We start from the raw sequence: 12,668 nt of genomic DNA, 5'->3' as shown, positions 1-12,668 counted from the left end.
TACCTTAATATGTATGCAAATTGACCTTGGCAGCCTATGATGGGACTAGCAGTGCTTCTGATGACTCTGTATGGATACAGTGTGAGGTAAGTGTGTGAGGTAAGTTATTTTATTTAATACATCTTTGAGTGGTTGTTAAGTGTAATTAACCAAACCCATCCGGTCAATTATAAAAAGTTATAATTAGTGTTGCAGATATGTATCTGTGTGACTCCAGTGATTTCTGAGTCTGCCTGCCTCTCAGTAAACAAAAACCAACCATCTTCAGCAGCATCCCTGTTGTTCCCAGAGAGTCCGGGGTGTTGTCCTGTAATTCCACCCAATATCCAAACTGGTCATGAGACCTCATGTTAACACGTATCTTTTATCTAAACACTATTTGGATCGCAAAGTGTAGATCCTGATCTCGTTAATTCCCCGCGCAATCTCCAATTACGCACAAATATTGCCATTTACGCACAGCTCTAACGCCCCTCCTCAGAAGATCCAAAAATGACATCACGTTTTGCAATTCACACGTTCAGTCCAACAAGCCAGTACGCCTCCGCGGAGCTTCTCTACTCCTTGCAATTTCCAGATGTAGACACAGAAACTCAAATAAGTACTAGTTCAATGTAGGAATCAAGAGCACGGATTACATTTTCTGCGTGGAAGTTGGGCTTCAGATTTCTGTCATGAAAGGGAAACTTCTGAAGTTTTTCTGCCTCATGCCAGAACACTAACTGATCCCTTGTTTGTTCTAGTACTGTGGTTATTATTTATCTATATTTCTAAGTTTGGACACATGGACTGATCAGAAGTTTTCACATCTTGGAATAATGAGTGACTGCTCCTGGATTCATCTTTATTTGGGGATTTAACAGTTGTTTTAGAAAAGACTTTATACGGTACACACAAAAGCTATGGGATTTTCTTTGCAAATTCACCTTTTTACAGCTTTTGTGTCCTGTATTAAGGTAAGCTCATACACACACATTTTGATAACTGTAGCCCCATCCTCTCTTATTATAGTGTGGTCATCTGTTGTATTGCAGCCTTTATAGATACATTTGATTTCTTTACAGGTTTATGCTCAAGTGGTACAACCTGTGAAGCATCCAGGTAGTAACTTTGTATGGGTGGTGTGATTGCTTTTGTTTTTCCATACTGTTGCCAGACTTAAATAAGATGACATTATACAGCTATATATTGGATCATAAATATGCAGTGAACTTTAAAAACAAAGTGTTTTACCATCTGCTAACTTCCAAATGAGAAGATGTTATTGATTTGTTTATTGCTCTTCTCATTAATCAGAATCATCTGTATAACTTTTACAGCTGTTGGGTTCATTATTATCAGTCTTTTAATCCCCCCAAATCCAAAATAGAGTGCCAGGAAAATACATTTTGAGTAATGGGACAGAGCTTGATTGGGGGAAAAGCCCTTTCTGGATGCTTGTTTACCCGTGAACTCTCCGTCCAGGCCTGCAGGTGTTGGCCACGGCCTCACATTATTGGCCTCTTGATGCTGTGGACGGAATCCATGAACTATGGGACCAGATTGGAAACAGACCAGGTTATGTAAACGGAAGTAACATAAGTATGTGCATACAAAAACAGGCTGTATATACTCATGGGAATGCACCACCTAAATGTCTTTTTCTGATTGCTCTCTGCATGGTTCTCAAGCTGTTTTTCACCACCCACCTTCCAGCCACAGCCATCATGCTTTTTAAATGTGCTGCTGTGTTCAGAGCTTTTATATTGTGTGTCAGATTTATCACTGAAATTATAGAACAATATAAGTTGTAACTTTGAAATGTTGCAATACTTTACATACAGTATCCCATGATCTGGAGGTGGTAATAGCCTGGCAGAAATGTAGGGAATAGATCATTATTCTGCGTCTTTTAATTGGTGAAGGACTGAACTTACTTCTTTCACATGCATTGTTTGCATAGTTTGCAGCCATGTTGAAAAACAAATGATAAAGTTGAAGAGGGATCAGGTATAGATTTGAGTATGATGTGTGGAGTCACTCTGAGTTAAGGAAAATCCTCAAGTTAAGAGGAAAAGAGCTGAACCTGTTTGAGCGTTGCCACTGTGCACTCAGCATCACTCTGTCTCATACCTGCACACTACGTCCCTCTCATTGTCTTCCTTTCACTGTTCTCTTGTGTCTTCTGTTATGTGTCTATATAGGTGTGAATCACTGTTTTTTTCCGTTGTCTTTGTCCAGCTCTCAGAATCCACAACCACACTGTGCTCCCTTCCTCCCATAACTCTTCCTATGTGTATACCAATGACTCTGCCTACACTAACATTTCTGCAACAGTAGGTGAGGATCAATCACTTTCTGCTCACTGAAATTCATTTGTGCATCACCAACTGCATCTGTTGTCCTCTCTGTATCTACACACGGTTGAGCTAAGCATTTCACACTTTTCTCCTTGTTTGGTCTTTTGTCTGTGCAGCACAAGATGAGGAATTCTTGGCCTTTTAATAATTCATTATTGTTCATTAGCTTTAGTCAAACAAGAATTGTAACATATTAACACATTTAAGCCACTTCATTAATGCCTTTGTGTTCTGTTATGAGATACCAAGAAAGCTTAAAACCCTCATGTTCATCAGTTGCAAAAACAATTTATGATTTGTTTACTATTAAGGGATGATTTGATTTGTTGGATGAACAGAGAACTAAACATTTTGAATATTTTGGCACTTAAATAGACCTCCTGGCTAACTGATACCGCTCATAATTTTCTAGCGGAATGATGCCCTTGATTTGTGCTTTGCTGCAGATATTGTTGAAGGAATGGTCAACAGGGGCATCTTTCTGAATGGAGATAACGGCGGTACCTTTCTCCACTTTGGAAACTACCAGAACTCTTGCATTAGTGACCCTACTTTGTGTGGTCCTGAGGGTGAGTGCACTGCAGTTTAAGCATACAATAATTTGGTAAAACACAAATGATTTTTTAACCATTTCAGTTTTTCAGTTTCTTGCATTGATGGTTACAAAAGATTTTTCATCATTCGCTAGGGATTACCTTCTCCTTCTTTTGGAAAAACCACGAGGCAGAGTCCCGTTTTGCCGTAGCCTCTGGAGGGAAAGTAATCTCCAATGGCTTCTCTGTCTACACCAATCCCTTTGGAGGATATGTGGAGTTTTACACTCGAGGCAACAACCACAGATGGAAGGCCAACATCAGAGTTCCAGGTACTGTGAATTAATTTAACTTTGTATTGCACAGTGTTCTTTTAGTTAAATTTCCAATAGGCACCCATGAGGAATGTATTTTGGTCTTGGAAATATATATATATATATATATATATATATATATATATATATATATATATATATATGTTATGTAATTGCATTCATGATTTGATTATCTAAAACCAGATGTAGCCACAGAAAGTTGATTTGGCAAGTCAAGGATGAATTTCATAAATGTTTTACTGTATCATAAAACATACAATTATAATGGATGTGAAGTGAGATGCAGTCATTTCCCTCTTTTCAATAATGTTTGGTGATTAGAAAAGGTCAAATTAGATGAAATTTGAAACATAATAAAGGTCAGAGTGTGACCAATACTATGTATTCAATTCTCAAAATAAAAATTGTATTTAAATGAGATGAAATGATTTGGTAAACTGTTTTGACAAAATAAAATAAAAAACTTAATGAGGCTTAATGTTATGTGAAACTTTTACAGATCAGTATTGTGTTCTCAAATGACTTCTGTCATCTTTGTTTTTGCTGCAATGTCTCAAGGTTGTGTTCATGGGGCGTCATAACTCAATTTTGATTTAAGTGTACAGAGGATCAAACGTCATCTGGTTCTCATACAGTGTGACTTGTTGAAGTTTAAGAACCATTCTCTCTCTTGGGTTTCACAAGTGTGAAGAAAGGCTTTGAGGGTGATAGCTTAAACCTTGACCCTATGACCAATCTAATTGTCAGTGAAGGCTATCTCTCCTCATAAAGAAGTGAAAGAGAGAGTTAAAATGTTTAAGTGTGGGTGGTCTTTGACACATATGGTTTATATTCTAACCACAAATGAGATGTGTTTCGGTTGTTTTGCTCTTCTGGCAGATGTGTTTTCAGACAGTTAACTCTAATGTATTGTCTTCAGCAACTCCCTTTATTGTCAGTTTACTTCAGAGAAACAAGGAGAAGTAGGTTCTTTGTATTGTAAAATTGACTGAAAAGAGCTTGCAGGACCAGAACAGACTCTGACCTCAAGTTCTTGTGGAAACACGTGATTTACAAATAAAGACCAAAAAAAAGTTTAAAAAAAGAGTTCAGAGCTGAAACAAAAAGTTGATTAATTTGTTAGATCCACAGAATCAGAAACTATTTTGATTAGCAATTAATCTTTTTCAGCGATTTTTAACCAAGGTAGCGTAGGTCCAGATGAATTGTAATAACTATGGTGACCCCTCATCTGACACATCAAGTAAAAAATGTTGTCAAAATTGTCCAATACTTTACATGTTTTTGACCAAATACCTGCAAAACGAATGAAATTCATATCAGTCTCTGTTGTAGCCTACGTTGTGTTTAGTGCCATTTAGCAAATGTTAGCATGCTAACACGCTAAACTAAGGTGGTGAACATAGTTAACGTTATACCAAAGATACTGTATAACTTTCAAAACCGTCTCTGAGTCTCTGATTATACCCACTAAATGTTAGCATGTTAGCATTGTCATTGTAGCATGTTAGCATGCTGGCATTAGCATTTAGCTCAAAGCACCCCTATGCCTCACAGCATAGCATAGCTGTAAGTCTTGTTCAATCAAAATGCAAATATTTCCTGGCTCCAGCTTCTCAAATGTAAGAATTTGTTGATTTTCTCTGTCATATGTGACAGTAGGCTGAATATATTTGGGTTTTAGACTGTTTTTGGACAAAACATGCTATTTTAATGTGTCACCTTATGCTAATTTTTCATGATTGTCTGACATTTTGTTCAATGAAAATGATCATTAGTTGCAGCCGTGAAGAATTTAGAACGTAAATGTTCCACTGTGTCACTATCAGCTTTTATCAGATTTTAGATGAAAAGCCATACTAATACCTGAATTTCTGTGCCCCGCTCAGTTTTTGGTCATTTCCCCATTCTCTTTCTTTTGCTCTAATCACCCACTCTTGCATCGCCTTAACATTTGCAGTGCTTATTTTATGAAGCTGCTATTTACAACTCTACATAAATCATATATACTGTATATATAGTATGTTTCCTCTTTCAGGGCCTTACTGGAACCACATTCTCTTCACATGGACAAAAAAGGATGGTCTGAAGGTCTACATCAATGGGACCTTCACAGCTGGTGACACAGCTGGCGGTCCCTCAGAGATCTATGGTGACCAGTACTCTGACCTTGTCATTGGAACTGGCAACGACAGGGCATATGGTCACTATGTGACAGGTGCCTTTGATGAGTTTGTCATCTGGGAAAGGGCCCTTTCACTTAACGAGATCTTGCTCTACTACAGTGCAGCCATAGGTAGGACATCACGCTCTACTGGAAAGTATTTCCTGTCATTCTAGGACATGGCATATCTATTATAATGCTTCCTCCCTCTTGACTATGTTCTGAGGAAACAGGGATTAAAAAGCAATTTCCGCTTTGTCCTCACCACATTCCACCCACAGCATTCATGCATAACAACAAGATATTAAACTACACAAATATACCCCAACTCCCTGTCAAATCGCTCTTCTTGCACAAAACATTTTCGTGACCTTCCACCATATAAGTGCCATGGCTCACATAGTTCTCCCTTATAAGTATTTATAAGAGTGTAGAAGCATGTTGGGTTGCAGGGGGCAGATCATTTTTGATTTAATGTGGCACGCTTATAACACGCTAAAACAAAAACCCCAGACTCTTGACTGTTTTTGTTCTCTTGCTGTTTACCTCCTTTGGTCAGTAGTGAGAGTGCCATAAATGGACAAAAACATGTCGACATTTACGAGAATTTAGAAATAATATAATTCTGCTGTGTGATAATCCGTGTCACCAAGTGTAATGGTACGATGAGAAATGCTGATGAAATACCTTTTTAGCTAGTAGGCTTAATCACCTTTTGTTATGTATGAAACTTATTGATTGGTGCACGGTGTCTTTTTCGTTGTGTGAATGGTAATAGTATATGAAAACTATACTGTGTACTGTTAGAGCTTCAACTTGTCACAATGCATGAAACATAAAGTGCACACTGCCTTGATTTCTTACCAAAAGCAATATATTCTACAGACCGTTACCAGACACAAAGAGCCTGACTGTTATGGTTACAGAAAAATATTTTTACTTCTCCAGAGCACGCATATAAAATGTTGCATTGAACCAAAGAAGACCAGGAATGGTTCAGACTGATACCTCTAATGTACATCCATATATGGCAGTTTTCTGGTAGCTAGTTAGTGCTGTTTTTATTAAATGACAGTGAAGACATTAAATGTATCTTAGCCTTGTACAGAAGCTAGTGGCAGAGTATTATGTGGTTGATTATCCCACTTGTGGAGGTTGTAATCTATCTCCTTTCATGACTTGGCATGGTCCAGCCTCATAAACTATAAGCTGTATGGTGATAAAAATCCAGCTACATTACAGCAGCCTAGCCTGGTCAGGTTTAACAAAGAACCTAATAACAAAATAACAAAAATGCTTCTCAAATGGCACGCAAGGTATTTCCAAACTAAAAACCTGAACACAATCTATACATGTCACCACTGTGGTTCTTAACCTATTGTAATAGAGCCCTTTGTATTGTGTTTCTAGGTCAGGCCATGGTTTCTGCCACAACACCCAGAGTCTCCAAAGAAGTCACTTCAACTACACCAACAGTCGTACGTTTGTCAACTCTCTGACTTTGCAGGGCTCTTTGGTCAACAAAAACAGATGTGATACCTAAATGTTATTGTATAAACTACATGTGTGAATCACCTAGGTGTTCTTCATACATATAGCATCCATATAGAAATGGTATGAAAAATTTGCATACATTTTTGGGGCCAAATTATACACAAACGTCATCGAGATGGGGGCATTTTGCTTGATGAGCATTAGCTTTCAACTGAAATGCAAACAGTTAATTTCTTATTGAGCGATTGTTTAGATAGAGGAGCTGGGAAAAAAGGATATTGAGAGCACATGTGAATAGACTCATAATGTTTATTAAAGGGCTTTGGAGGTAGAAAACAGATAAAGAAATAGAAGAAAGTGAAGACAGCTGTTCAACACTACACACAAAATGGCTCCCTGTAGGGCACTAGGCTGAAAAAGAGCAACACTGAATTACTTGTCTAAAGAGTATTCCCTGAACTCAGGCTTTCAGTCACTAAACATCCTGTGTATGCCTCCTGATAGTAAACTTCATTTGATGCCTGATGTGCTGTCTCCCCAGAGAACCACTGAAGTGAGTCCTCCTGTCATCAGCAGTCAGCATGAGGAGGTCCAAAGCTCCCAGGACCCGCAGTCCATGCCAGTATTGGGCTTCCTTAAGGCGCTGCCAAATAGGACCATTCCTCACAACACTGCCAACAACCTCACTCAGGTCTTGGAGCACAGTCCAACACATACATGCACACACACACACACACACACACACACACACACACATGTTACACTTGCAAAACCAGTTCACACACAGACACAATGCCCACCCATGTGCATATGATGCAACAGTTCCGTGATGTCCATTTTCTTCCACCCAGGCTTTTCTCAAAAGTGTGGAAGAAGTGCTGTCCTCTCCAGGGTTGCCAGAGGTAAATGAGTTCACACTGTTGTTGTGCAATGTTCAAACATGACTTAATGTTACATATGCAATTCGGTGAATACTTTAATCCAAGACACTTAAGAGCTCCATGAGTTTGAGATTTTAACACTGCATATTTTTGGCAAAAGTGGTGCCAGCAGCAATAACAGTGCCTGGCAGTGTACCCACACAGGATTATAGTATATAGTCAAATATAGTGGTGCAAATTGTATAAGAGAGTACTGCTGACTATAAAGTGCTCTACAACACAATGCTTTAAATGTTAATGTGCAGGTTTCTGGACTGGACATTCATCCTGGCTGAATTTCCGGGCTCTTATATACAAACATACAAACACATTGCTGCCAGAAGAAAGACATTCTGAGGAAGTGTATGGTTTCATACAAGCTGAAACAGATGTTCACGTACAAGAACGAATGCAAAATTTGGACAGTAGATACAGTGTGCAGTAAAGCCCCTTGTGATTACCTTCTCTGATCAGATTAATGCTTTCACTCTTTACCAAGTTTTTGTATGTCTTTTAATCTAACATGGCCTGTTAGTTTGTTGATTTCAGTTTTCTGTACTTGATCAATTTAATGAATCTATATTATTTTTATTATTACCATTGTATTGCAATATCTGGATGCAAATGTTTGTGCAAAATAACACATGCAACATATTTGTAACCAATGTTAAAGCAAGACAATGTAACTTTGAGAGGACAAATAATACATTCTTTTACTTACAAATGAAAAGTTGAATTCATATGAAACAAAATGCACAATTGCTCTATTCAATAGACTCCGAGGTTTCGCTGCTACATCCATACTTTGTCTGGTACGACCAGTAGCTTATGGTGTCAGCTCACTGACTTCTTCTGACTCTGTCCACTTGTGCTATAGCTTAGCATTATAGATTATAATATACATCATAAAGATGTGACACCATTCAGTAGGTTAGCATGAAGCAATGCTGGACATTGAAAGCAGTGACTGTGGACTGATTGTGAACATCTTTCTGTTGGGTCATTGTTGAGCAGCAGCCCACCCCTGTGGTCAGCGGTCTGATCGAGACGGTGGACAGAGTGATGGAACATATGGTGACTAACCTGGAGCCCAGCCCAAACTCTCTCATCTCCCTTGGTGGAACATCTTTTGTTGCAGGTCAGTATGCTGTCAGCTCTCCATAAGGTGACTCACTGTTTGTAGTTTGTGTGGACACTGTTACAGTAGAAGGACATGGAGCGTCAAGCTGACATCATTCGTTTTCTTATTCAGAGGAAAAACGCGGGTCAGATAAGCAGAGGTCAACCCCCTCCACTTTGCCTCTCCAGGGTGTGGGTCTTTTTTTGCACAGTATTTTGTTTGCCACTAAGCTTGCCTAGCTTGACCCAGGGGCCGCTTCACATCTTTTATCCACCCCTGATAAAGCAGATGGGTCTTGATGCTTGCTTCTCAGTCTGTTTTTCACAGCAGTTCTCGCTTTGTCTAACCTCTGACCCCCACAGATTACTCTCTGATGAAATTCCCACAGAACTACAACCTACCGCATTACCGCTTCCCCACACAGGGCAAGAACTACATCTCCGTGCCTGGAGAAGCTTTCACCATGCAGTGTAAGTGCAAATATTATAGACTACAGATGTTCAGTGACATGACTTGAGTGATATACAAATAGACCTGTCCTAGCTTGAGGATTCTCTGTATAAAAAGTAATAGCTTCTCTAGGTGGAGTGTGAATACTGCACATTAGTGGTGCTCTGATTCTGCCAAGAGAAAATTGTCCAGCTGGGAGGCTCTTGTTATTGGCCAGTAATTTATTATGCTAAGATTTAAGACTGCTAACATAGCATACAGTGTAGGACAGGAGTGCCATGAGAGCTTTTGTGTGACTTTATGGTGCACCGTAGAAATCCAGCTATGACTTTAATGTTGGCAGTTACCCTTTTATTTAAAACAGAAAGAATGAGAGAGAGAGCAATTTTTCTCCACTTTCCTCTGTCATTAAAAAGAATGGACTTGCATAGAGGAGTGAGGAAGAATAGTAATTACGGTGGGCATTAAAACCCAGTTTGTTTGACTTTGTGTTCAGGTCAGATTCCCTTGGCTCCACCTGGCCGCTACATGCACTGTGTTGCCATACAATCACTGAAATAAACCGTTACAATAATTAATTAAAGGACTGCTATCAGAAATGGAATATATGTTATTGCTTGACACATTAGAGCCAGGACCAAATGAACTCACAGCTCTGAATACCTGGCTGTATGAAATGCTCCAAGGGGAGGTTTTATATGCTTGTTAAGTCGAGAGAATGCTACACATTGGTGTGTTTGGATACTTTATTATATTTTTCCTTATTCTCTCTCTTGTACAAGCAAACTGGCCATGTTGAGATCTCTTGTGGGACTTGCTGGGGGGCATTCTGATGAAATAATTTTTTGGGAAGATTAAAAACTCTCCTTCAACATATACACCGCACATTTGTTTGACATCAGCAAACTTTTGTTGTCAGAGTCAGCGGGGCCTGGGTAGAGGGCCTTTGAAAGGAGGAACAGGATCATTAAGGATTTTCTCCAATTTCATTGTTTATCTTGCAGTATTGAGGTGGGACCGAGCTGGATGATAGGTCAGATTAGGGGAGGGGGACCAGACCTCCTGCTCTCCTGGTGAAGTCATGTTGAGGTTTCATAAGATTTCCCAACATCCACGTGATTTGCAGCCCTCTCCCTTTCACCCTTATGCGAGTATACGGCCATCCTATTAGCCTGATGGTGCCAGCGTGAGGCGGCAAGGCAGCGTTAATTAACTTCCCTTCAGTGTGAGAATTTTAGCAGCACTGCATTACATTCCCAGCCCCACTGTCCATGCTGTTCACGTTCAACTACTGTATGTTCTCTTCTTTGCCTCAGCTCAAACCACCATCGTTGGCCTCTTCTACCACAATATGCACAACTACTACAAAGAGATCAGCCCTGTCAAGACCAGGTAAGAGGTTGGAACAACACCCAATGTGAAAATTCAGATAACTTTTTGTTAATCCAGTCCAATCCAATCATACCACTTTGGTTGTGGCATGGGTTTTATCTAGGAAAATATATTCTAAACAGAATTGTTTATTTCAAATGTGAGTTCAAGCCATTTCTCTCTGTGTACTTCCTGTGTGGGGAATTAGGTCCACCGGCGCTAAGGCGCCCCTGCTTCCTGAACCACAGAACGGCTGATGCCTGGGGCCAGAGCCTTATCTGTCCTCTCGCCTATCTCTCATCTCACCACTCAACCTCCACTGACTGATACACCCTGTTATTAGCTCTACATATCTGCTACCCCCTTCCTCAGTTATTGTCTTTTTACTGGACCAGCTTGTTCCACTTGCGCTGCAATGTTTATTTTTACCAAACCTGACATATCTGACAGCGATTAAGCAACCAGTTTTTTCCCACTTTATACTTCGAAGAAGTACAAAATGTAAAATATGTGACAGTACATTTGGAGATGTTTGTGGCTCTCCAACTGCCCTGCTTCTCTGTGGGTGAGAACGTCCCTTTTGTATCATGATAAAGAGGTGATGCTTGTATGATCCCAATGTCACATATCAGATTACCCTGAAAAACTACTGATGCTTGTCCTGCTTGTCAGTGTGATTAATTATATGGACAGCTAATCAAAGTCCCACTTAAATGCTACTGCTCTGGGCACGTGTGTAACATCTACGTGTTGATTACAGTGTTTTTTTATGATTTATCTGACTGTATTTGTTTATGTCTCTCTTGACCTCTTTTTTCTGTCTCTTTCTTTTGTATTTGTATCTGTGAACCGTTATTTTTGTCTCCATTTCTTCCTGTCACACTGCCTTTCTTTTCTTACATTTTCTGTGTCTCTTCTCTCTTTTTTGTCTCTTAGGATTAACAAAGCAGCTGATTTCAAAGATCACAAGATCCAGATAGCCAGCTGTCTAATCTCTCTGAAAGTGGAGCCTTTGCCGGCCCTGTCCGTCAACCTTTCTGGAGCGCCACTCATCAAGATTGTCCTCACCCACGTCCTGGTAAGAAACAACCCACACAATGTCTCAGTTTCTTCCCTATTCGACTCATGTCTTTATCTGCCATTTACTTTCTGTGTGAGTCAGTCATACTGGGAAAATTGAGTGCTTTTCCAGTTGGCGGGTGCAGTTCTTGGGTGTTGGACACCCACCTTATCAGAGGAAAGAGGGCAATGGTTTGCCTGTGGCTACAGTAGCAGGATCCCCCCATATGAAATCTATCAGCTCTATTTTTGGCATTTCTCTTATGTAAGAAGATGAGTGTCTATCACTGACCGAGGCTTGTGCAGCTGGTCACTCACCAGCACACAGAGCGAAGCCTATTTTGGTTTTCATTAGCCTGCCTAAATTTTTCCTCGTGGAGCATGTGGCTTCCAGAAAGCAAACTGATTATGGACATTTGAACTGCAGGCTTAGGGCGCTTTGAAAGGAACAATAACTTTCTTTTATGAACAACATATTTTTTCTTTGCTGCTTTATGGCAGGGGCTGTGCCAGTTTTCCATGGGAAATGCAGTTGAAACTCATAATGAAAATTAACTTAAAAATGTGTATCACATTAGCTTGTTTCCCTGTAATGTCAGAAATGTGGCAGTGTACTTCACAGCCATTTTTTTATTTTTTATTTTTTTGCACATTGACAGGTTTTGAAGCCATTCTTTTCATCTAAATAGATTGTGTTAATAGCCTATTAGACTATCATACAATAGCATTAATAAGGCAGTTAACAAAACCAGTTGACTAAAACCCCAGCAATGTAGTTCTGTTTAATTTAGTCCTAATCCTACAAGAATTCTTCACTTTTTATTGAATTGAAAGTGAATTTCCAATACATTTTTTTCTCTCCTCACTTGTAAGAGCACAAATG

General features: G+C 39.5%; 1 protein-coding gene across 3 annotated transcripts in view; it reads left to right on the top strand.

Moving 5' to 3' along the window:
- The first annotated feature begins 97 nt into the window (after positions 1-97).
- The window catches only part of adgrd1 (adhesion G protein-coupled receptor D1), a 30,438-nt gene continuing 17,867 nt past the window's right edge, over positions 98-12,668 (top strand). The window contains exons 1-14 of one of the 3 annotated variants that reach the window (XM_044197073.1): positions 98-956; positions 1,065-1,101; positions 1,465-1,557; positions 2,221-2,319; positions 2,786-2,908; positions 3,028-3,204; positions 5,246-5,503; positions 6,782-6,849; positions 7,407-7,556; positions 7,717-7,767; positions 8,800-8,923; positions 9,268-9,375; positions 10,672-10,747; positions 11,663-11,804. In XM_044197073.1, coding sequence (XP_044053008.1) covers positions 903-956; positions 1,065-1,101; positions 1,465-1,557; positions 2,221-2,319; positions 2,786-2,908; positions 3,028-3,204; positions 5,246-5,503; positions 6,782-6,849; positions 7,407-7,556; positions 7,717-7,767; positions 8,800-8,923; positions 9,268-9,375; positions 10,672-10,747; positions 11,663-11,804 — 1,560 coding nt within the window. In that variant the 5' untranslated portion in view covers positions 98-902. Of the gene's footprint in view, positions 957-1,064; positions 1,102-1,464; positions 1,582-2,220; positions 2,320-2,785; positions 2,909-3,027; positions 3,205-5,245; positions 5,504-6,781; positions 6,850-7,406; positions 7,557-7,716; positions 7,768-8,799; positions 8,924-9,267; positions 9,376-10,671; positions 10,748-11,662; positions 11,805-12,668 lie in introns of all 3 variants that reach the window. The other 2 variants (XM_044197072.1, XM_044197074.1) reach the window with 2 other exon arrangements.

This window comes from Siniperca chuatsi, linkage group LG5, assembly GCF_020085105.1.
Source record: "Siniperca chuatsi isolate FFG_IHB_CAS linkage group LG5, ASM2008510v1, whole genome shotgun sequence".
In the NCBI taxonomy this organism is placed as follows: Eukaryota; Metazoa; Chordata; class Actinopteri; order Centrarchiformes; family Sinipercidae; genus Siniperca; species Siniperca chuatsi.
This window is presented reverse-complemented; position numbering and strand designations above follow the sequence as displayed.